Source organism: Paroedura picta, chromosome 13 (assembly GCF_049243985.1).
Source record: "Paroedura picta isolate Pp20150507F chromosome 13, Ppicta_v3.0, whole genome shotgun sequence".
In the NCBI taxonomy this organism is placed as follows: Eukaryota; Metazoa; Chordata; class Lepidosauria; order Squamata; family Gekkonidae; genus Paroedura; species Paroedura picta.
This window is the reverse complement of record NC_135381.1, coordinates 16164991-16186732: the sequence shown is the minus strand read 5'-3', so window position 1 is coordinate 16186732 and position 21742 is coordinate 16164991. Positions and strand designations below refer to the sequence as shown.

At 45.7% G+C, this 21742-nt stretch overlaps 3 protein-coding genes across 10 annotated transcripts in view; 2 read left to right on the top strand and 1 right to left on the bottom strand.

The window, feature by feature from the left end:
• Positions 1 to 533: 533 nt before the first annotated feature.
• Positions 534 to 6720, top strand: LOC143822582 (transmembrane protein 17B-like). 2 transcript variants are annotated; one of them, XM_077307918.1, is made up of 5 exons: positions 534 to 2554; positions 3568 to 3671; positions 4646 to 4759; positions 6035 to 6287; positions 6597 to 6720. In XM_077307918.1, exons 1-5 carry the CDS (start codon positions 2353 to 2355, stop codon positions 6629 to 6631), a joined length of 708 nt encoding a protein of 235 aa, XP_077164033.1. In that variant the 5' UTR covers positions 534 to 2352; the 3' UTR covers positions 6632 to 6720. The 2 variants fall into 2 exon arrangements, with proteins under 2 accessions (XP_077164033.1, XP_077164032.1); XM_077307917.1 differs by lacking the exon at positions 6597 to 6720 and having other exon boundaries at positions 6035 to 6434.
• P2RX6 (purinergic receptor P2X 6) lies at positions 6530 to 20159 on the bottom strand. 4 transcript variants are annotated; one of them, XM_077307914.1, is made up of 12 exons: positions 18775 to 20159; positions 17996 to 18146; positions 16279 to 16350; positions 15543 to 15618; positions 15050 to 15143; positions 13708 to 13788; positions 12013 to 12154; positions 11096 to 11205; positions 9939 to 10032; positions 9419 to 9484; positions 8650 to 8727; positions 6530 to 7515 (listed from the first exon to the last, which is right to left on the bottom strand). In XM_077307914.1, exons 1-12 carry the CDS (start codon positions 18906 to 18908, stop codon positions 7477 to 7479), a joined length of 1137 nt encoding a protein of 378 aa, XP_077164029.1. In that variant the 5' UTR covers positions 18909 to 20159; the 3' UTR covers positions 6530 to 7476. The 4 variants fall into 4 exon arrangements, 3 of the variants coding, with proteins under 3 accessions (XP_077164029.1, XP_077164030.1, XP_077164031.1); XM_077307915.1 differs by lacking the exon at positions 16279 to 16350; XR_013226202.1 differs by lacking the exon at positions 6530 to 7515 and having other exon boundaries at positions 8661 to 8727; positions 9939 to 10027.
• The window catches only part of LRRC74B (leucine rich repeat containing 74B), a 15103-nt gene continuing 13284 nt past the window's right edge, over positions 19924 to 21742 (top strand). For 2 of the 4 annotated variants that reach the window (XR_013226201.1, XM_077307909.1), the window contains exon 1: positions 19924 to 20109. Coding sequence is in view for 3 of the 4 variants with exons in the window: in XM_077307909.1 (XP_077164024.1) it covers positions 19972 to 20109 (138 nt within the window). In the remaining variant the exon portion in view is untranslated. Of the gene's footprint in view, positions 20232 to 21742 lie in introns of all 4 variants that reach the window. The other 2 variants (XM_077307910.1, XM_077307913.1) reach the window with 2 other exon arrangements.

The window sequence follows — 21742 nt, the reverse complement described above, 5'->3', positions numbered from 1 at the left end:
GCAGTTGTGTTGTCATTGCCCTAGTTTGCACAGGCCCCGCTTCTTCTTCACTCACAAATATCTCTGATGAAACTCCAGGCAGGAAGCTTTACCTGTTACAAAAGTATTGAAAATATCATCCTGTGTCCAAAGGTGGTTTGAGTCGTTCTGATGCAGTGTGCTGCCCTTCTGCGTTTGTGGGTATCACTCAGTGGTTCCTCCTGTTCTACCAATTCAGGTGCATAACTACTCATTGGAGGTAGCAAATTGAATTGCCAATTTTTTCAGCCAGCCATGTGCTTGTGCCTTTTCCAAGCACCGCACTGGGCAGAGATTAGCAGGCTGAGACCGTTTATTGGCTAGTGATGAACCCCCTTATGATTTTTGCCAGGGGTAGTCAAACTGCGGCCCTCCAGATGTCCATGGACTACAATTCCCATGAGCCCCTGCCAGCGTTTGCTGGCAGGGGTTCATGGGAACTGTAGTCCATGGACATCTGAAGGGCCGCAGTTTGACTACCCCTGATTTTTGCAATCAACCTGCTGTTGTAATGACCTGGTGGAATGAGCTCCCGGGTGAGCTGTGGGCCATGTGGGAGCTTTCTGCATTCCACAGGGCCTGCAAAATGGAGCTTTTCTACCAGGTCTTTGGTTGAGCCAGGGCATTGAGGAAGATTGCACCCCCCCCCCCCTTCCAAGGCTGGTGTTAGCTAGGCCCCCTCTCCCTCCCCGATAGTGGGTGTATCAGTCTTTGGGGCACGGGGATAGAGTTAAATAACTCTATCACCTTGTTTGATGTGTTTTTTCTGTATTGTATTAGTATGTCCTTTTAATGGGGGTGCTAATGTGTTTTTAATGAGGACTTTGTGACCTGCCACGAGCCATAGTATGGGAATTTATAAGGGAATGTAAATTTATAAGGGAATAAAAGCTGATGAGTGTCCCCCCCCCTCGAGCCCCGGTCTTTTGGCACTCTAGCCTGTTCAGTTTTTCCAGGGTTGATCTAGCCTGCCACTATTTGAGAAAAAGTACCTGCTAGCTGGAATCCTAGCATGAATCCATCTTAAGACTGAGCAGTTCTGCCTTTGCTCTTCTTCTCATAAGCAAAGTATATGCAACATGCTCCTATGCAAGTTTACTCAGAAGTAGCTCCCATTTTGTGTTTAATGGAGCTTAGGTAATAAATAGGCCCTATTATTGTACGCTGGTTGAAAATGTTTGCACCCCCCCTCCCTTTGCAAGCTATGTTTAAAGGGTACATGATATTATAGCCTGCATCACCCCAAGGTGCATTTAATGTAACTCCCACTGTGCAATATTGTACCTTCAGCTGTGGCAGCAGCTGGGGGGACCCCCTACAAATGGGTTTGCTCCTTGGGGGGAGGGGAGCTTGGGCTGCCACTTCTACAGCAGCCAGTTGCTTAGGAGCTGAAGAGGTAGCGTTTCCTCCACCATTTCGGGGGGGGGGGGATGATGTCATCCATTCAGTTGTATCTGACCCTCGGCGATTCTATAGGAAAGTCTTCGCCATGCGCCCCTGTCTCTGTCTGCTTCTTTTAGTTGGTTCATGGTCATCCCTGTATCGGCTTTGATCGTGTTGATCCAGTGGATCCTTTGGCGGCCACGTTTCCTTTTGCTGCCGAGCATTAATGATTTTTCTAGCGAGTTTGATTGCATGATGTGTCCAAAGTCAGTGTGCTTCAGCCATAATATCTTCCCTTCTAATGACATTGTTGGTTTGCTCTTATTGGTAACTTTGGCTGTCCATGGTATTCGCAGCATCCGTCTCCAACACCATAATTCGAAAGCATCTATTCTCCTCCTGTCTTCCTTCTTCAGGGTCCAGCTTTCACATCCATAGGTTGTTATGGGGAAAGCGGAGTTGACTAGCCGGCACTTTGTATTAAGGCTGATTGATATCCTTAATATTGCTTGCTAAGTGTCTGCAATGTTAAGCAGGCCTGCCCCAACTTGTAGCCCATGTAGTTGAATTGATTGCCCATCACTCATGGATTAGCATCCCAGCCCCCTGGGCTTGCAAAGGTAGGGAGATTACTAGAACCCCCCCCCCAGCTAGCTGTGGGCTGCATTTGACCTGCTGACCACAAGAACAGAAGAAAAGGCTTGGCTTGCTTTCTGTGCCTTTCGTAGCAGTCTGAGCTGCGGAAATAAGGTGACATTTGTGACATGGAAATAAATAGGCGCTATTATTGTACGCTGGTTGAAAATGTTTGCACCCCCTCCCTTTGCAAGCTATGTTTAAAGGGAAGAAAAGGAGCACATCCAATCAAGGTAGTGGCAGCCTTACCTTACTGAACCCCATTTTAATCCCCAGTCTTAATGGCTGAGTGGCAGCTGTGCTGCCCAGTAGGTAATGAAATTAGCAGATCACTGCCTGATCCAGCTCAAGGGTGGGAGAGAAGAGCAGGGTGGTAGAGTGAGCCCCACGCCCAGGACCATGGCTCTGCAGACCCCTCTGCCTCCCCACCTCCGGAGGGGTTTGACGGCATTCAGCGGCTCCCTTTTCATCAACAACAAGACTGGGGACTCTGGTCTGACGCAAATCTACACCCCAGGTATGAAAAGCACCAGGATGGCCTTCCAGGGCAACTGGCAGCAGGGTCACCAACGCTATCCCCTCCCAAATCAGAGCAGGAATATTTGTGTGATTATGTCTCCATGTTATCTTTCTCCTCAGCAGGGAGCCCAAACAGTTTATGATACGGAAATGCTGTGCAAACAAACAAGGGAGAGAAAGCAACAGGGCAGGGCTCTTCCCTCTCTCTAGCCCATAATGAGTGCACATTTTGCTGCAGATTTTCAGAGTAGTAAGCCTTTAATCTTGACTGTGGATTCTGTGCCCACCTTATGCACCATTCTTTTTTCTTGGTGTATTTGTTCTGCAGCTACAATTTAAGAAACAGACTTTTAAAAATTGGGGTGGAATGGCATTTGTGATGTCCTTTTTTTTAATTATGCAATTCCCCTCTTGCAGCTGGGCAGCAGTGTGCAGCAAGTGCCATCTATCAGAATCCTTGTGGTTCGAGTTTTGGACATGCATTTCATCATTGAATGAAAGGGAACAAATAGGAACCCAGGCCAAGGGGGAAACCAGTGCTGAAACTGACAAGACTTGTTTTTTTGAAACTGACAAGCAGCTGTGGAGTCACCATATTTATATTTTTATTTATTAAATTTATTTACCACTTTCTCTTTTGGCTCAGGGCAGTTTACAGTGAAAATAGAGAAATGGTAATACAAGTCCTTGGCATAATACATACACATTCATAAACTCACAACATATATATAACTTGCAACTTATAACTTTGACATTAAAGTCACAACTTGCAGAGCGGGCAGAGCAACCTCAGTGTGGATGGGGAGTGACCTTCAAGGGGTGGCAAAAGGGCAGGGAAGAAATCTCAATACTTTTGAAATACCTTTGGCTTGGAAGTGAAACAAGGGAAAAATAATCACAAAAGTACTCCCATTTGGTAAAAGAGCAAAATTTCTAGAGGAAACCATTACCTTCCCAACAATATCAAAAGGTGGGCTGAAAATGGTCTTGCTTGTTTTATTTCCTGGTCAGGACACAAGGTGCTTTCCTGCTTGCCTCTGCAGATGATGCTATATTTCAACATCTTTTACTTCCCTTTTTGGTGTCTGGCAGAGGGACTCATGCTGGAACTCAAGGTAATGGCGTGCCATAAACGTTCATAGTCACTTGAGGGCTCACATGTACAGCTCCTTTGTTCCAAACATCTTGGTTGATGAGGATTTTTGCATCACAGCTTTCTCCACCAAACTGGGCAAGCAACAAGGCCAACCCCAAAGGCTTTTGATGTTCTTCAAACATACTGTGCATGGTCTGAGGAGTTCTGTGAGAATCTTGACAAAAATCCTTCCTGTGCGCCCCTCATCTTAGCTTTGCTAGGATTGCTCCAGATTTTGCTGCCACGAGTATCTGATAGTAGTGCCAGTGTGGTGCAATCATTACATTGCTGTTTTAAGACCTGGGAGACCCAAGTCTGAATCCTTCCTGTACCATGAACTTTGGGCCAGGCCCACCCCTTCAATTTAGCCAACCTCAGAGGTAACTGTGAGAATCAAATGGAGGAGTGGAGAATGGCATCAGCTGTTCTGGGTCCGCTCTGGGGAGAAAGGCAAGGTATTAATAGACCCATCGCAGCTGGAGATGTACAGTGAATGGGAGTGACTGGTCCACAGAGCTTTGTAGTCTCACCAACATGGCTGATTTGCCCAGCCCTGGAGACGTCATCTGGGAAAACATGGAAGTAGACATTGCTGGGAAGACAGGAGGTTCTGTTCTGTCAAATGTTTGAACTGGTGATCTGAAATACCTCCAAGTCATCCAGTTTGGTGTAGTGGTTAGGAGTGCGGACTTCTAATCTGGCATGCTGGGTTCGATTCTGCACTCCCCCACATGCAGACAGCTGGGTGACCTTGAGCTCACCAGAGCACTGATAAAGCTGTTCTGCTCCAAATGCTGGCATTCACTGGCAGGGGTTCATGGGAATTGTAGTCCATGGAAATCTGGAGGGCCACAATTTGACTACCCCTGGTCTAGACTAATATACAGAGCTCTTGGCTTGTCTGTCAACTTTCTTTTTACCCCTCTCTTTCTCAATCACAACCCCTTCTTACAGTACAACCGACTGCCCGTTCACTATCAGGCTCTCCTAATCGGTGCATACTTGATGGTAATCTTGTCGGAAGGTTTGCGTCTTTACCTTGGATACCTTGGGAACTTGCAAGAAAAGGTAAGGTGGGAGGGGAGTCTTCATTTTGTTTTTGATTTCTCTGAAGAATGAAGAAAGGTTGGAGTATTCCGCTCTGTGCGGGACCTCTAAGCCAGATATTGTGGCATCTTCAGCTCCAACCATGGATGCCAATGCCATTGAAAGGTAAACTCAGACATTTAAAAATTCCATGAGGGCCCAGTCCTAACTCTGCATTCAAGGCTGTGGCACCAGCCAATCTTGTTCGACCTCCCTCCTGCACGTTTTCCAGTGCGGAAACAGCCTGTTTTACATTACTGAGGTCAGCTTTAAAGTGATACCTGTTTCCCCGGGCTGGACATGGCCAACATAATGTCTAGTTTGGCCTCTACAGTAGCAAAGGAGAGCTGCACCCTTGTAAATCCATTGAAGTCTATGGGCTTAGAAGAGTGTAACTCTGCTTAAGATGACACTGCCAGCGTTTGCTCATGGGAATTGTAGTCCATGAACATCTGGAGGACACAGGTTGACTACCCCTGCCTTAGACATCTTAAGACCCTAACCAACAATCTGTGATTGATTTTCTGACATACAGCCCATCCTTAAAAAGCAGTCACAGGATCAGATCCATGGTAAACAGCCTCTGGAGTTATTGATTTTTATAGAATAATAATTAAAATTGCACTCAGATTGCAGTTACCAAAGAGGGAGGATTTCTACTGGACCCTTTCCCTCAGAGTCCCCTGATCAGACCCTCCCCACAGCTGCCTTTTAAGGTTCTATTACATCTCTAAAGAGTTGCCTCAGAGATCTCTCCCATCCTTAAAATATTGTTAATGTTTTTACAAATCAATGAACTACACCTAACAAACATCTTGAAATATACAAATTGCTGAATGTCTAGAATCGAAACCAGATTTCTCAACCAGATACCAAGCCTTGAAATAAAATCTACCAGGTGCTAAATAGTTGGTGTCAACCTGTGGTCCTCCAGATGTTCATGGACTACAATTCCCATGACCCCCTGCCAGCATTTGCTGGCAGGGGATCATGGGAATTGTAGTCCATGAACATCTGGAGAACCACAGGTTGACTACCCCTGTATTAGACCATTCAAAACTTTCAAATATTCAGCATTAACATCCACAGAGGAGAGGCTGGAGGAGCAAATTGGTTTTAGCTTTATTGGAGATGCAAGTTCACTGGCACAGTGTGGCAAAGTGGCTTCCGACATCCATGGAAAGGGGGACTTTGCATGAAGGGTTTCCTCCCTTTGGACATCTGCAGCATTCATTGATTCTTCTTGTATTCCTGCAGGTCCCAGAACTTGCTGGCTTCCTCCTGATGTCGTTTCTGATAGAGCTGCCAGTCCTGTTGTTCCTCCTGATTGACAAGGACGCTGTCAGGCTGCCTCTGGAGATAGCCGTGCCTCTGATCCTCCTCCTCTTTCTCACCTCAGAGATCGTAGCTGCATTTTTTGCACTTAGAGGGATGACCAAGCAGCTGGCCATGCGGTTCTACCTGAAGCAATTCGAAGAGGGGCCCGAAGGGCTCTGGAAGCCCCCCACAAGTAGGAGGGGCTGCCATGGGGGAGAGGCCAGCTGGGGGGGTCTGCTGTCCAATGATCCTGAACTTGCACTAGTGTCTGCACAGAACATTAATGCCCAGCAGGTTTCCAGCCGAAAGGGAATCGCTAAGACATGATCACCATGACATACCAAAGAGACAAAAGTTACATTATGATAACTTGAGAGTGGCCTCCTAGTGTAACTCGTCTGGGTGCTAACGTGGCCATCAATGTTTTTCGGGGGGGGGGGGGGCTACTTCCTACTTTCCTAAATTCAAGAGCCAATCCTGGCTTTTCTCTGCCCCGTTGCAGGAGGAGGTGCTTCTGAAGACCCCCAGGTGTTATGACGAATATATGAAAACTGCCTTATACTCAGCCAGACTCCCGGGCCATCAAAGACTGTCTACTCAGATGGGCAGCCGCTCTTCAGGGATCTTTCACATCTCCTTCTGCCAGCTTGTTTAACTGGAGATACCAGGGATTGAACCTGAGACCTTCTGCATGCCAGGCAGATGCTCCACCATTGAGTCATCATTCAGACTCCTGCACATTTTGTGATTAGCCCCTGTTGTCTATGGCAGCTGTTTTGTGGGGGCACCCGCTCAAAATTCCAAACGTACTTGTAGGCTCCAGATCCCAGGGAACTCTCCCTATAGTTGGCAAACTGACCCATTTATCCTGGTACTAGTGATAAAAATCCTTTGTATAAAAAGTCCAGCTTGAATTCAGCCTTATTTCAGGAACCCCAAGTTTGTGACAAGGAACCTCTGGCAAGCCTATCTAAAATTTCAAGGAGGGAGGAGAGTAAGAGAGTAAGACCCCTTGAATATTTGTCATGCAGTGCATCTCACTTCAGGTCCAGCCACAAGAGATGCTGGGTATTCTTTACGCAGAACTTCTAAACTTTTTGTCAACAGCAGCCATGTGGGGGTCTGATTCAGATCAGGATTATGCCCCTGGTGGAAAGGAATTGAACCCTCTCACCTGTATGGTTTTCCTGATGTGAAACTGGCCCCCAGGACTGCTGTTTGCTCCAGTGCAGTAAAGCAAGCAAACAAAAAACTGGCAACAGACAGAGTGCCCAGATCATTGCACCAACAGGGTCACAAACTTTGCAGAGGCGTTTCAAGTTTCTTTCAGTTGACCCTCAAAAAGTGGAGCATCATGCGTCTGCCCTCTCCAGTCTGTAGTGCTATGGAGCGACATGAACTGTGTCTTTTGGTGGCTTCGCCTGCAAAATCACAAGAGGGACAAATGTTAGGATTTGGATGCTTATTTCCTTCCCCAAAGCTGGTTTCCAGATGGGTTAGAAGCTGGAAGGTGGGAGTCTCAAGTCAATAGAAGATAAAGGAGTGAACTGATAGCAAGAGAGAAGTTGATGGGTGGGAGACAGGCTGGACCCCCATACCAGTAGAAACAGCAACCTTCCATGGGACTGAGTTACAAATGCACAACAGGAAGTAACATGACACCTGAGTCATATGATGGGAAGAGGAGGAACAATTAACACATGGAATTCACTGCCACAGGAAGTGGAGGAGGCTACAAGTATAGATAACCTCAAGAGGAGACTGGAGGTCCATTGTTGGCTATGAGCCACAAGGTATAAATGGAACGCAATGTCTGGGGCAGTGATGCTCTGTATTCTGGGTGCGTGGGGAGCAACAGTAGGAGGGCTTCTAGAGTTTTGGCCCCACTGGTAGACCTCTTTTATGACACAGAGTATTAGACTGGATTGGCCGCTGGCCTTAATCTAACATGGCTTTTCTTATGTTCTTAGGTGCTAAAAAGGAATCTTACCCAAACTTGAGTAACTTCCCATTGTCTTGCTACTTTTTTGTGGCCATGGGCAAAGGATGTGATTATCTTGCTTTTCAAGAACCTAGGTCTTCCCTTTCCAACAATAACAAAAAAGGTAGCTTATGACACAACAGGTGTGACTCTGTGACCCACTGAAGGGTTCTAACCCATAGGTTGGGCTAAGTTAAAACATGCTTAAAAATGTACAAACCTCCTGATCTATACAGGATAGCTGTTCCTAACATGCATCCCACACCCTACACCTGTATTTTGCATGTGGACACCATCAAAAGCCTGGGGGAACGGGGAAAAGAGACCATCAGAAGCCCAGTGGCAAATGCACACGTGGATCTTGGTACAGAAGGTGTGTACAAGGAGGGGAAGAAGGCTACCTGAGCATGCTAGAAGTCTCAGCAGTGGGATACAGAATGCAGAAATATTAGATGGGGTTGGGAGAGTGGACTGTGGTGTACTTACAAAATAAAGGTTATGAATTTACAGTGCAAATTTTGTGGGAGACGGAGGATAAGCACTTTTTAAGCACATAACATTGTTTGGTTGTTACCTCCTCAAACTTCTTGCTCCAATAGAACTCTGCTTTCGTGTCAAGGTACAGGAGAACCAGGTCGCAAACAACAGAGGCCTAGGAGGGTGCAAACAGATGTTTCATTTATGTGGATCATTAAGTGCAGCATTAGCTAACATTCAGAATGAAGCACTTCATTGCACTAAAGAATTTTTGAAATGTAATTTTTCAAGAAGACAACAAATATTCTTCAATTGTCTTGCTACATTTTTTAAGGGGGTGCTTATTAAATTTGCAGATGATACTGAACTGGGAGATATAGCAAATCTGAGCTGCAAAGAGTAATTTGAGGATCTAGCCCAATGTGTGAAGCTTCTTCTGCTTTGCTCTTTCACCACCGTGTCTACATCCCAGGCAGTCAACACCAATCAGGAGGCTCTTGCTCTTGGGAAAGTCATGTGCTAGGAGCAGTTCAGTAGGCTGTGTGACCTGCCCAAAAATGCAGGCAGCATCTCTTAGCCTCTCTGAGCCATTTGCATAGCCAAAGGAGACAACGACCGTTTACGCACCAGGGGTTTCATGCCGGGCTGCAGGCTGGAGTTTTAGTCGTGGCAGGTTGCCCCACCTCTTCCTGCACCCACATGGGGGAGCATTTGGCCTAGTGTGCCTCATCCGCCCGATTTGGGCTCCTGCATGGGAGTTGGGGCAGTGAATGGTCAACAATGGGAATTTTGGCATGCCAGGAAGTTGGGTGAGGTACACTTGTCCTACATTGGCCATGATTTTTTGGGGGGGAGGGCATACTTACAGCACCAAGCAAGGCGGCCCCTGTTCCCAAGTTGACAGCAGTAGGCACGATGCTGAATTTCCCAGCCTGAGGAAGAAGAGAGGAAAGGGAGAGAATAAGAAGAGATAGAGTATCACAAGAGTTTTTGCCTGAGTGGATCTTCTGTGAATGCCTTTTTATCCCACTTCAGAGCCAAAAATGTGCTCTCGAGGCAGCTCACATCAATTTAGAACTGGTATCAGTATTTTAGTAGACTTACTTTGTATGCTGAAAGCCAACCAAAGTGGGGTGGGGGAAGAAGACAGGATCTAGGCCTAGAGTAAGATTAATGGAGGTTGGGCATCCAACAGAGATTGAGGGGGAAAAGAACAAGATGAGGGTAGGATGCTCAGTTTGAGGGGAGGGCAGACTGCTGGAAACTACTTCCAACAGATGTTCATGAAAAGAAGTGTCCCAGGAGAAGTTAACATTCAACTCAACCATGCAGACTCATTCCGACTTCCCCCAGCAGGACTCCTGTGGGGAGAATTCAAGCACGTACCTGTCCATGGACAGAAATGTCAAAGCGGATCCCGTAGAGCTTCAGCAGGCTCCTGTAGTGCTGATTCAGCGGGTCCTGATAATAGAAGGCTGTTCTGAAAAGAAGCAATGGTGGTGAAAAATGTATCTTTATGACCGTTTATGCACTGGGAACTTTCACTCCCCCAGCTCCTGTGCAGGAGCACAAATCAGGGGTGGACGACATGCACCAGGCCAAATGCTCCCCCATGTGGGTGCAGGAAGAGGTGGGGCAACCTGCCACAACTAAAACTCCAGCCTGCAGTCCAGCATAAAACCTCCAGTGCATAAACGGTCTATAACATGCGGAGATTAATGTTGTGTGTGAAGGATTCAGACTGCACTTATCCCTTTTCGGCCCTGGCCCCAGCCTGGTGGAACGAACTCCCTGCCTGAGTTATCAGCTTTCCGCAGGGCCTGCAAGATGGAGTTCTTCCACCAGGCATATGGTTGAGGTTGGGCTGAGATCCTGGAGTTACTATTGGTAATTAGTTAGTTCATGACCCTCGCTCCTAACGAAAGAGCTCTTGACTGCAGCTGGACAGGGGAGGGGAGATGGGAAGTTAACTCCTATGAATAGCCATCTTTTAATGTATTGGGTTTTTTTTATGGGATGGGTTGTTTTATTCTTTTATTGTAAACAGCCGCGAGTCTCTGAGAGTGGCCGGTATATATGTTGAAATATATAAATAAATAAAATAAAATAAAGGCAGCAAAGGAAGAGGTGGCTGGATCTGATTCTATAGTCCTGCTGAAATGTGCAGGCAAAGTGCTAAACTTTGGAGCAGCTTGTGCAGGAGAATCACCCTATGAGGTAGGTTAGGCTGAAAAAGACTAGCCTAAGGTCTGAGTTTCTGTGTGGAGATCTTGATTCATCACACCACATGTCCATCTGTGAGATCCTAACCCAGCACTCTGCCCCTATATTGCCCCTTCAGCCACTCACATCTCCGGACGTCTTTCTGTTCATCTCTTTCCAAACTCTCAGACTTGCTGTTTGCCCACACAGCTGTTTGTAGCCTGAGACTACCAGGGAAGGGCAGGCTTTAGGAATATTATCATTATTATCATTATTATTACGAGTCACACTCCCCTCACAAAAGATCCCAGCTATTTTTATTTGCGTAATGCCTCTCCCACCTGAAATTATATTTCTTATCCAGCAGGCTGAAGGAATAGCGAGGTCTGCATTCTGAGGGAGGCTGATCCAAGTCACAGTTCCAGTCAATGCGCAGGCCAATGGCTCCCCCCTGTGTAGAACAGAGAACATGGACCACAAATTCCAATACAAATTCCCTACGGTCAAATTGCACTGCTGTTTTGTTACCGGCATTTATTTTATTGAAAACATTTCATCCCCCACCACCGGTCTTGCTCCCAAAGTGTGGGAAAACCTCTTCCGCTCTTCTGCCAGGCATATGGTTGAGGCCAGGTTGAGGTCCCGGAATTACCATCAGGGGATCCCCTACAGCCGGTGAGATCAGGACCCTCGCTCCTAAATAAAGAGCTCCAGACTGCTAGCTGGATAGGGGGAGGGGAGGAGATGGGGAGTTAACTGCCATCAAAAGCCATCTTTTAACATGTCTTAATGTGCTGAGGATTTTAAATGTTTTCTGTTTTTACCATTTTATTGTAAACCGCCGCAAGTCTTTCAGAACAGCGGTATATGAATGAATGAATGAATGAATGAATGAATGAATGAATGAATGAATGAATGTGGGAAGATAGTCATACTGGCAGCACAGGCAGCTTGAACATCCTGCTGAGATACTGGTAACCCCTGAAACCACATCGGACAGTTTGGCAATACAGAAAGCTGATCATAGCAGGGGTGGCCAAACTATGGTTCTCTAGATCAGGGGTAGTCAACCTGTGGTCCTCCAGATGTCCATGGACTACAATTCCCATGAGCCCCTGCCAGCGTTTGCCGGGGGACCTGGCAACCTAGCTGGACTACCGGTCTGATCCAGCAGGGCTCTTCTTATGTTCTTCTGAGCATGCAGGCCATTGATAGGACTGGGCAATCTGCCATATTTCCAACCCTGTAATGAACCTACCAAGAGGGCCAGATCCGCAAAACTTTCTCCAGCCGCTTTGATCATGTCATGAATACGGAAGACTGGGCAATAAGGGCTCATGTGAGCATCATATCTGCATCCCTTGAAGTAGGAGTCATCAGCAGTCTTTAAAGTGTTGGTCCTACAAGAGATCCAGAAAAGAATCGATATCTTTGGGAAACTTGTTTCACTACTTTGTATGGGGAGAGACTTGGGAGTCTGAAATAGACCGTTCCTTGTTTTCACTTCAAATCCCAAGCACAAACAAGAGAACCTTTCTTACAAGACATCCAAGTAGCTGTTCTCTCCTGTATATTATTTAGGGCTTGAGCTATCAGGATATGGATTTTGTATTCCTGTTATCACTGCTTCCTTTTTTAGGGCTAGTCCCAACCATTTCAGAGGAGCCTTTGCAAGAATTTAGAGGGCTCAGCTTCACACTCTGAAACTCTTAGTGACTCCCAAATCTTTTGTCTGAAAATAATCACTTCACATTGCACTTCCAAGCTGTGCCACTGCACAATTTCTGATCTTTTTTTTTTTTTTTTTACAATTCTGGTATAGCAGACCTTTCAAGTGGATCATGCCTCATGTTAATTAGTGCAAGGTACCATTTGCTTTTTCCAGCCACAGAAATGTCTTAGCAAAAACAAACAGGAGTATTATGGCACCAACATTTACTTTTTAAGCATAGTTTTATGCACTGAAGTCCACTTCTTCAGGATCCTGAGCTGGCAGACATATACAGTTGTTGGCTGTCATGTCACATTGTTTTTGGCTGTCAAGTTGCAGGCAAATTATAGCAACCTCATAGGATTTTCAAGGCAAGAGATGTTCTTAGGTGGTTTCTCATTGCCTGGCTCTGAGTCGTCACCCTGGATTTCCTTGGCAGTCTCCCATCCAAGGACTAACCAGGACTCACCCTGCTTAGCTTTTGAGATCTGACAAGATCAGACCAGCCTGGGCTATCCAAGGCAAGGCAGGAAGGTAGGCAAAGAGGCAGATACATACATAAATATATGGTTATAAAGTGCAAGTTCCAAAGGTCTTGAAAATCAAGGATAGGTTATGATATTATCAGGTAAAGTTCAAACATGATCCAGAACAGTCACCCTGCACTCCAGCAATGCACGATGATTGATACCAGACATCAAAAACCATTTCTGGAGTTCTGCTAGACTAATTGAAATTTGGAATGGAATGTCAGGTCTTTGCTCAAGCCTCAAGAAATGCAATGCATTTATACAGTAACTCTAATTCTGCAGGTTTGTATGGAAGTTTCCGCTCAAAACACTTCTATTGTTCTGTTAATTTGCTGTCTTTTGGTTAGCAACACTTTTGTGAGAAATTGCAGTTTTATCCTACTGGTTTCTGAGCACAGCCATGTCAGATTTGTATCCATATAACTTCTTTGTCCAATGTAGACAACAAAGGGTACTATTGACAGATAATGGCATACCTTTCACATTGAAGGATGAGGGGTGCTCAAAGGAACCACATCAGGATATGGAGTTAAATCCACTTCCCCTTCCTCCAGCTGTCCCTGCTTCAAAATGAGACACTCCCCTCCCCCAAATGGCTTTCATTTTCAGAAAGTTGGGAGGATTCTGTCACTGATCTCTCCTGTACTATGCCCCAGATTTTCCAGGGCTTTCTGTCTTTGGTCTCAAACTGTTAAAGGATCTCAATTCTTACCTAGAGAAATTGAACTTAGTAAAGTTGATACTGTTTTTAATAAAGAGGGTAAAATTCTCTGCTTCAGCCAAGAGTGGTTTCCTAGATGGGAAACAGAACGAAAAGACCAATTAATGGAGAACTTCATGACAGGAATAAGAAAATATCGTGTATCAGTTCTTTGCAGTTTGGGATAATAAATTAAGCCTAATGGACAGGAGAAAACTAAGCTATTGGTATGGATTTTTGTAATACCCTTCAAATTCAGAAGATTTTAACTTAAAATTAAAGATAACTAGCCTATAGTCCATTTAACTATTGATCTGGCTTTGAGAGTCCTAAAGAGCCAACCAATCAGCTACTTCTGGAAACAGGAAGAACCAGTCGCTTCCAAATTTGATTCACTTGGAAGTTACTTCATCTGTGTAAAAAGGCATGGCTGCAGATCCACAGTGGTCTCAACATGTCTGTGTGTTTCCTCACTGGCCCCAGAGTGCTTTCTAATCAGAAAGAAGAATCGCTGCTCATGGTGTATACTGATCCCATTTCTGCATCTGTAAGTGGGTTTTATAGAGAAATGAGACATTTCTTAAGTCTCTTTCTGATAGTCTTAAAAAGTATTGCAATCCAGTCAAAGGATTCTGAATGGTCTATGGTGGTGACAGATTGCCTTCCTCCCCCCCCAAAAGAGGAGAAAATATCCTGACCCAAATCAAAATCAAGAACCTAAAAAGGTCTAAATAAGGGAAACGAACTGGAGCCTCTATAGGGTAGAACTGAAGCCTCTATAGGGTAGAATTTTAAAATTTACTACTAATATTTATTAAAGTTAAAAACCCAAGGCTTGTAGCATAACCTCAATAAAATCAGTGTGTATATACATACTAATGCCTCTACTGACCAGATGCATTTCAGCATTGTTGCCTTAATTTATTTATTTTTGAATTTTTAGACTGCCACTCCTGGAACAACCAGCTCGTGGCGGTTTACATGAATCTAAAACCCCCATAAAACAATAAAACATCCGAATTAAAGACCAAGACAGTGGTACAACGGACAGGCATAAAATTAAAACAGCATATGTAAAATACAAAAATACAAGAAATATTATATACAGTTAGCTCTTTTACATAAAATGATATTCTATACCCAGGGCACTATGGACACAATTCTGTAGACCAGAAGGCCAGATAAAACTATTTGAGGCCTCTAATGTATCAAAATCAGGCCCTGGTCAAGATAAGCAAGCTTCAGTGTCCAGTAAGTGTCATGTAGGAGCCAACCTTCATCCAAAGTATGCTGCAGATTTCCAGACAGAAAGCTTTTCTTGGGTAGGATTCTGGAAGCAAGAGCACAAACTTACTGGGGCAAGGTTTGGTTTTCCACTGGACACCACCTGTAGATCTCGCAAGTGCTGTGGGAGAAGTTAAAACTGACACACCTCCCTGTTTTTATCCCTGCAAGAAAACAAAAACATCTCAGTGCTACCTGGCTGTGTCCTTTTCATCCACCTACGAGATGGCATCCATTCATAGCCTGAGGCTGCAGCTTATCACTGTCAATGGCTGGAGGACCAAAGGCCACTGGGAGGGTATAAGACCTCCTCCCCTACTCACAGCCCTATTTCTGTGAAGGTCAAGATACTGTTTAGGGAGGAGGACAGAATCAAGGAAAGGTTTAACACAATGATAGAACCTGTGGCATTAAGGTAGGAAAGGCAGGCAGGAAAAGAGACAGATATCTACTAAAATGATATCAGATCCAGCTGGGCGGAACTTCACGGCAAGCATCAAAGTGGAGTGGAAGATTACAGTGAGAGAGAGGGGGAGGACCAAGAGGTAAAGGGATCCAGTTACCATTTCCATGGATCACTGGTTGACCTGCATTGCACTCTGAATGCCACCTGCACCTTCCGTCAGGAACAGAAGGATGCTAAGAAAGACAGAGAAAACTTGTGACCCTTATTGTTGGTGGTTTATTTCTTCTTCATATATTATGCACTCAAAGTAAAAACAAAGCCATTGTGCAACTTAAAATAAAACCATCAAAGCCAATGTAGCCCACAACGGGAAAAGCATAACATACCGCAGCCAGAGTTAAACCAAGATGGGATAAAAACAGGAGCACAAAACAAAATCTCCTCTAAAAGGCCAGTGAGTCTATCCACAAAACAAAGAATTCTTTTCGTGCGAGTGCTGGCGATGATCTACTCTACATACCTTTTGTAGAGCTTTATACCATATCAATACTTGTGGCTGTCTGTAAGAATGATTACAAAACCTGATGTGGCTTGTGAACAAACTTTTCTTGGCTCTCCTGACAGAACTACAGTACCCTCCAGACAGACAACTACGGTTAAATGTAATGAAACCTATAGCTGAGATGCAAACATTATGCTAAGAGCAACAGAAGACCATCTTATCCACTCTACTGCCACAAAACTAGATCACTCAGGCCAACGCAGAGCTACAAGCTAAGAGCAGTGCTAGATGATACATACAGGACATGCAAGAACCGAGGAAGTCATGCACTACTGTCAAAGGAATCCATGCACCGTGGAAGTTCTTCTGCAGAATGCATGAGGAGACCTACCTCTGGACAGGATCCTTGTACTTGTTTTGGTGTAGCTATGAGATTGGTAACGACAAAGAATACGTTTTCTCCCTAAAGCGTTTTTGAAAAATGCTTTTTTAAGTTTCTATACAGAGATGTTTTCTACACGAGTATGGCTACGTGTGTTGGTTTCACCAAAGCTGCTGCAGTGCAATATAGGGCACCTGCAACAGGGCTGCTGCACGGCAGGTTTCTCTGCATTTCCCCTGCCCAGGCTCCATAAGCAGCTATTCCCCCTGCCACCAGAGGGCTTCTTTAAAATGGAAAATATAATAAATTGTTAGGACATCATAACAACCTGGTTTTCTGAATCCCCAGCTTTCATATTTAAGAAGACTCCATCCCTTTCCCTTGTATGGGAAAAGTAACCAAAGAGGAAAGAAACTTTTTAAAAACCCTGAAAATGGACAGTTCAGAGACGTTCTTGTTTTGTATGAGGTCCGAGGCAGGATGCAGGCCGACACAAAACTAGACAATGCGCTGCAAGGATCCAATTGGTTTAAATTAATCTGGTTCAATCCAGCCAGTCGTGTGCAGCTTCAGGTGATACTTTTGTCTGGTTTGTACAAATACGTTCGGGTTTTCTTGGGGGTGGGTTCTTTGGTCTTATTGCCTGCTGCAACATTGCAATCACTGCTGAGATCACCAATAAAGAGCTGTTGGTTTGCCCAGTAGCCTGGTGTTCTTCCTATGAACCCACATACTTTACAATATTGTTATAGCATAATAATAAAACAACATGCCAACTGCTGCCCCCCCACCCTAGAAAACCAAGTTCACCTGTGGTGGATGGGAGAGCAACTGCAGTGGGTGTGAGTGGGACCAGGCAGGGAGAAAGGTGTGAGTGGGACCAGACAGATCTGCACTTTCTCATCCACACCGGTGTCAGTCTGATTTTCCTTTCTTAAAACACTGTCACAAAACAGGTCTGGGAAAGATTGCAGGAAAGATCAGAAAACCTAGAGGCATATGGAAGTGCTGCAGTGATGTGGAAAAATGGTGAAAACATGCTTTCTATTAGTACATGAGAGACCAAAGTGTTGACAACAAGACAGAATGTTGGACTGAGTTTTTTTTACTAGAATATGCCAGTTATGAATTCACTAAACAGGTATTTCAAGGACATAGCAATGTCAAAGAGGACTCTGTCATGAGCAGTCACTTCAGGCAGCAGATTAAAGGTAAAGGTATCCCCTGTGCAAGCACCGAGTCATGTCTGACCCTTGGGGTGACGCCCTCTAGCGTTTTCTTGGCAGATTCAATACGGTGCCTTCCCCAGTCATTACCGTTTACCCCCCAGCAAGCTGGGTACTCATTTTACCGACCTCGGAAGGATGGAAGGCTGAGTCAACCTTGAGCCGGCTGCTGGGATCCAACTCCCAGCCTCGTGGGCAAAGCTTTCAGATTGCATGTCTGCTGCCTTACCACTCCGCGCCACAAGAGGCTCAGGCAGCAGATTACCTACGTCCTTATTATGGGGCAAAATCTGTTGGGATGTTCTCCTGTGCAAGCCCCCTTAAAAAGAACCAGAGTAATGTCAGAACATGGTTCACTGCAAAGAAGTCAAAAGATGAAATAAGAACAAAAGTTCCTGATCCACCAGCAGGTCAGTCTCCCCCTCTGGAAGCAAAACACTGACTCAAGCCTGGCCCACTCTAACCGGCCCATTCTGACCCTGTCTGAGGCAGAAACATACCTGAGGAGGTTTCACATAATCTGCCACGTCCCACAGCCGGTCTCCAATTTCCTTGATGTGTATGACCGAAATTCCTTTCAGTTTAGTGATCACAGAGCTGTGAGGATCCGCATCCTTTTCCTGATAGCCCTTTTTGATTAGAAATACCCACCTGCGAGGCAGGAAAGACATCAAGAAATCAACATACAGTCCCATGCAAACCTACCCATGTGCCATGACAGAATTGTGGGTCTCTTATAGGGCCATTTCTCATACAAAGAAACTTCTCAGGTTGGCTCCTCTTACTCCTCACACACAGGAAGCTGTCTTATATCAAGTCAAACTGCTGGTCTACTACAGCCAGTACTGTCAACAGGCAGGCAGTGGCTCTCCAGGATCTGATGCAGAGATCTTTCATGTTATCTTCAACCAATCCTTTAAAAAAGATTCTGTGTGTAGAGCAGATGTTCTGAGCCAGAGCCCCACCCTACCCCACCCCACCCCACCCCACCCCACCCCACCTCACCCCACCAGCTTACTCTACAGGACCTGGCAGAAGCTACCGAGATGGCCATGTATTTTCTGCTGCTGCTACATTTTTGCCTCAGCAGGAATCTCCACATTTCCTTCAAATGTCACAGCAAGCAAAATTCTGAAAGGCATTCTAATGTCAAACTATTATTAAAAGTACAAGAGCACCATAAAGGAGCAACCCTGGAGTGCTGCCTCCCCCCCCCCCCGGGGGTGACTTGCAGTTTTGAGGCCACCCATCTGCCCTATTCACCGACCCTTCCTCTTACCCGAGAATGTAGCCCAGGATCCCCAGCTGGACCAAGCGGTGCAACACGCCAACCTTTCTGTTCCTGGTTAGCACAAACTTCTCTGTTTTATAATCTAGAAGGCTGAGGAAGAAATTGCTCCAGGGATCCTCCATTGTTGGCTGGATGTGTAAGACTAGTGGATGCTGAAAGCAGCAGACACCGGATCTTGGCCTACTGCCCAGTAAAAGGTAAAGAGGCAATTTAAAAAAGGAAAGAAACCCAAGATGTTAAAACCTGTATCAGCTGGACTGGATAGCCCTCTGTGGTCCCTTCCAGCTCTGCGTGATTCTGTGATCTTCCAAAGTAGCAGGGAGGGAGCAGGAGGGATATAAAGTCTGTGAATGTGGACAGGATTCACAGAAGTTTGAGACCTTCCACCTGCTTGTATGACCCTTGTCCCTCCTGGCTACAGAAATCTGCCAGGAGTGGTGGTGCCCTGGGCTCAAGAGACAGTAAATGTCTACATGAGGAGATGGTTGCCCCTGCCTTGACACAGGCTGTGATGCACCTACACATAAAATAACCTAAGTGGGACCCAGGATTGTGATATTAACAGATTATTTTTTTAAAATATTGCACAGCGCAGGTCTCATCTACTCATACAACAATCCTGTGAGGTAGGTCAATATTGTGACCTTAGGCCAGTCACTTTCTTTCAATCTGATCTACGTCAGGGGATTACTGAAAGGATAAAATGGAATGCTCCTTTGGACTGTCACCTCAAGTTAACCATGCAAATACTGGCCAGATTCCCACTGTACAGGCGTAGCAATTAAGGTTAACAAAACAGAGGGGAAAGCTTCCCTTAATTGGAGTCAATATTTGGTACATGTACAGTCTGGGACAAATTTGACATATTGATTTTAATTTCTAAGTGCAACTGTGCTCAGTATGGCTCCCAGCATTGCAGCCGCCTAAAACACCCCTTTTGTGTCTAGCTAGTTTGCGCCCGGCGGCGCCTTTAAGACCAATCCAGTTCTATCGATGAGACAAGCGTCCGCGCGCTCTCGTTGTCCATCATTTGATAGGTCACACCTTTTGAGCTGCCTCCCCCAATTGGCGCCGAGAATCCTGAATGCGTCCGCCTTTCTTCCTAGCGACGTCACTTCCTCCCTCTTTCTGGTGCGGCGTCGTTGCCATGGCAGCCACAGAGCGGCCTCGGTTCCAGCCGTGCTGATGCCGAAGCTGCCTCTGTCGCCAGTGCCGGAGCAAGAGAGCGACGTCGGGGGCCCGTGGCCCGGCAGCAGCTCGTCTCTCGATGGCAGTCAGAGCGAGAGCGGGAGCAGCTCCCCAGATTCTGCGGTGGGAGGAAAGGTTAGAGGGGCCAGGCCGCAAGCCTGGCTGCAGAGAGGGATAGGGCGGCCCAGATGGCCCCACGGAACTTTGGGAATTGTAGTTCTTGAAAGAGGAAGTGCGTGGGCGCTGAAATCTCTCTCGTAAGGATGCATGACTTGCTGCAAACCTGCCTTCTCTAGCCAAGCTCGAGTATCGCTTGACTGTAATATAGCACAGTCCAGGGGTAGTCAAACTGCGGCCCTCCAGATGTCCATGGACTACAATTCCCAGGAGTCCTTGCCAGCATTTGCCAGCGAATGCTGGCAAGGGCTCCTGGGAATTGTAGTCCATGGACATCTGGAGAGCCGCAGTTTGACTACCCCTGGCATAGTCAGAGGTAGTCTGCGTCTGAGCATTGATGAGCCATATGGGAGGGTGGTATAAAAATCAAATGAATAAAATACGCCATTGTGGGGGGGGGGGGAAGGCTAAACAATCCACAATGCCAGAGGATTTTTTCAAAATACCATTTTAATGGCTCCAGCATTAAAAGGGATGGCACTGTGCCATGTCTGAAATCCAGCGTCCACACCGAGACACACTGGATACATATTTTTATACAGTCAGATTAACACACCCTAATTAGGTCATTATCTAATTAACCACTGTGTACAAAGATTGGTAAAATGATCCAAAGCCTGAGCTTATCTCTTCCCTTGTCCATCTTCAGGCACATGGTCAAGGTCTTCTCCCCCGTCCCAGCAACCTTCCAGGGACTTTCCCCCTGCATCAGGAAAGCTGCCAAGGCACGATGCAGATATTTTAGTCTGTACAAAATTCACTCTCTACTCTCTAAAGGCAGGTTGCTTTACAAGAGGGAAAACCCTGTTGGCCACTCCATCAGCCTGGAGGTTCCACTGTGGGCTCTCTTGGGCAATGTAAAAGTCTTCTTTGAGATAGAATCATGGAATCATAGAATAATAGAGTTGGAAGGGACCTCCTGGGACATCTAGTCGAACCTCCTGCACTATGCAGGACAATCACAACCCTATCGCTCATCCACTGTAACTTGCCACCCCCTTAAACCTTCACAGAATCAGTCTCTCCATCAGATGGCTATCCAGCCTCTGTTTAAAAAAAAGTAACTCTTATTAGATAGAAGCAGATGAATTAATCTCTTGATTTCAGCTTCTAGTTCTGAACGAAGATCTGCCAGATGGCTTCTGGAGAGTATGAAAGCAATGATTTTCCTGCGTGGTGCACTTAGTTTGCTGTCTGAACACAGAGATTCCCATTTAACTATTGGGGTTGAGTGCAGTCAATAGATTTCCTCCAATGACTGTATAATCTGATCTCTTTATAATCCTGCTGTAACTAACAGCAATCTTCCTTTCTTGTAGAAGCAGGTTCCATATGTTAATTATAGGTTAGCATGAAGGATTTTTTTTTATCTGTTCTGAATTTACTGCCAGCCAATTTCATTGAGTGACCCAATGAGAGGGGGAGAAATTTTAGACATACTAATGTATGCTGGTTTGGCTTCAATCTGATTCCCTTTAGTCACATGCACTTGCTGGGTACTAATTTTCCCAAGTGCTGCAGGGGCCCAGTTTGGATCAGAACTGTGGTGCAGTAGAGAGAAGGGGCTTCAACCTTCCCCTTGTGCCATTTT

Bases quoted from the DNA above. Each gene is read 5' to 3' on its own strand.
- LOC143822582 (XM_077307917.1), top strand. From the start codon at position 2,353: ATGAAATTAGCAGATCACTGCCTGATCCAGCTCAAGGGTGGGAGAGAA. The intron at 2,555-3,567 runs GTATGAAAAGCA...TTTCCTGGTCAG, and splicing joins GACGCAAATCTACACCCCAG to GACACAAGGTGCTTTCCTGC. The intron at 4,760-6,034 runs GTAAGGTGGGAG...GTATTCCTGCAG, and splicing joins TTGGGAACTTGCAAGAAAAG to GTCCCAGAACTTGCTGGCTT.
- P2RX6 (XM_077307914.1), bottom strand. From the start codon at position 18,908: ATGGAGGATCCCTGGAGCAATTTCTTCCTCAGCCTTCTAGATTATAAA. The intron at 15,619-16,278 runs GTAGGTCTCCTC...TGTCTTTCTTAG, and splicing joins TACAAGGATCCTGTCCAGAG to CATCCTTCTGTTCCTGACGG. The intron at 9,485-9,938 runs GTACGTGCTTGA...CTTCTTCCTCAG, and splicing joins ACATTTCTGTCCATGGACAG to GCTGGGAAATTCAGCATCGT.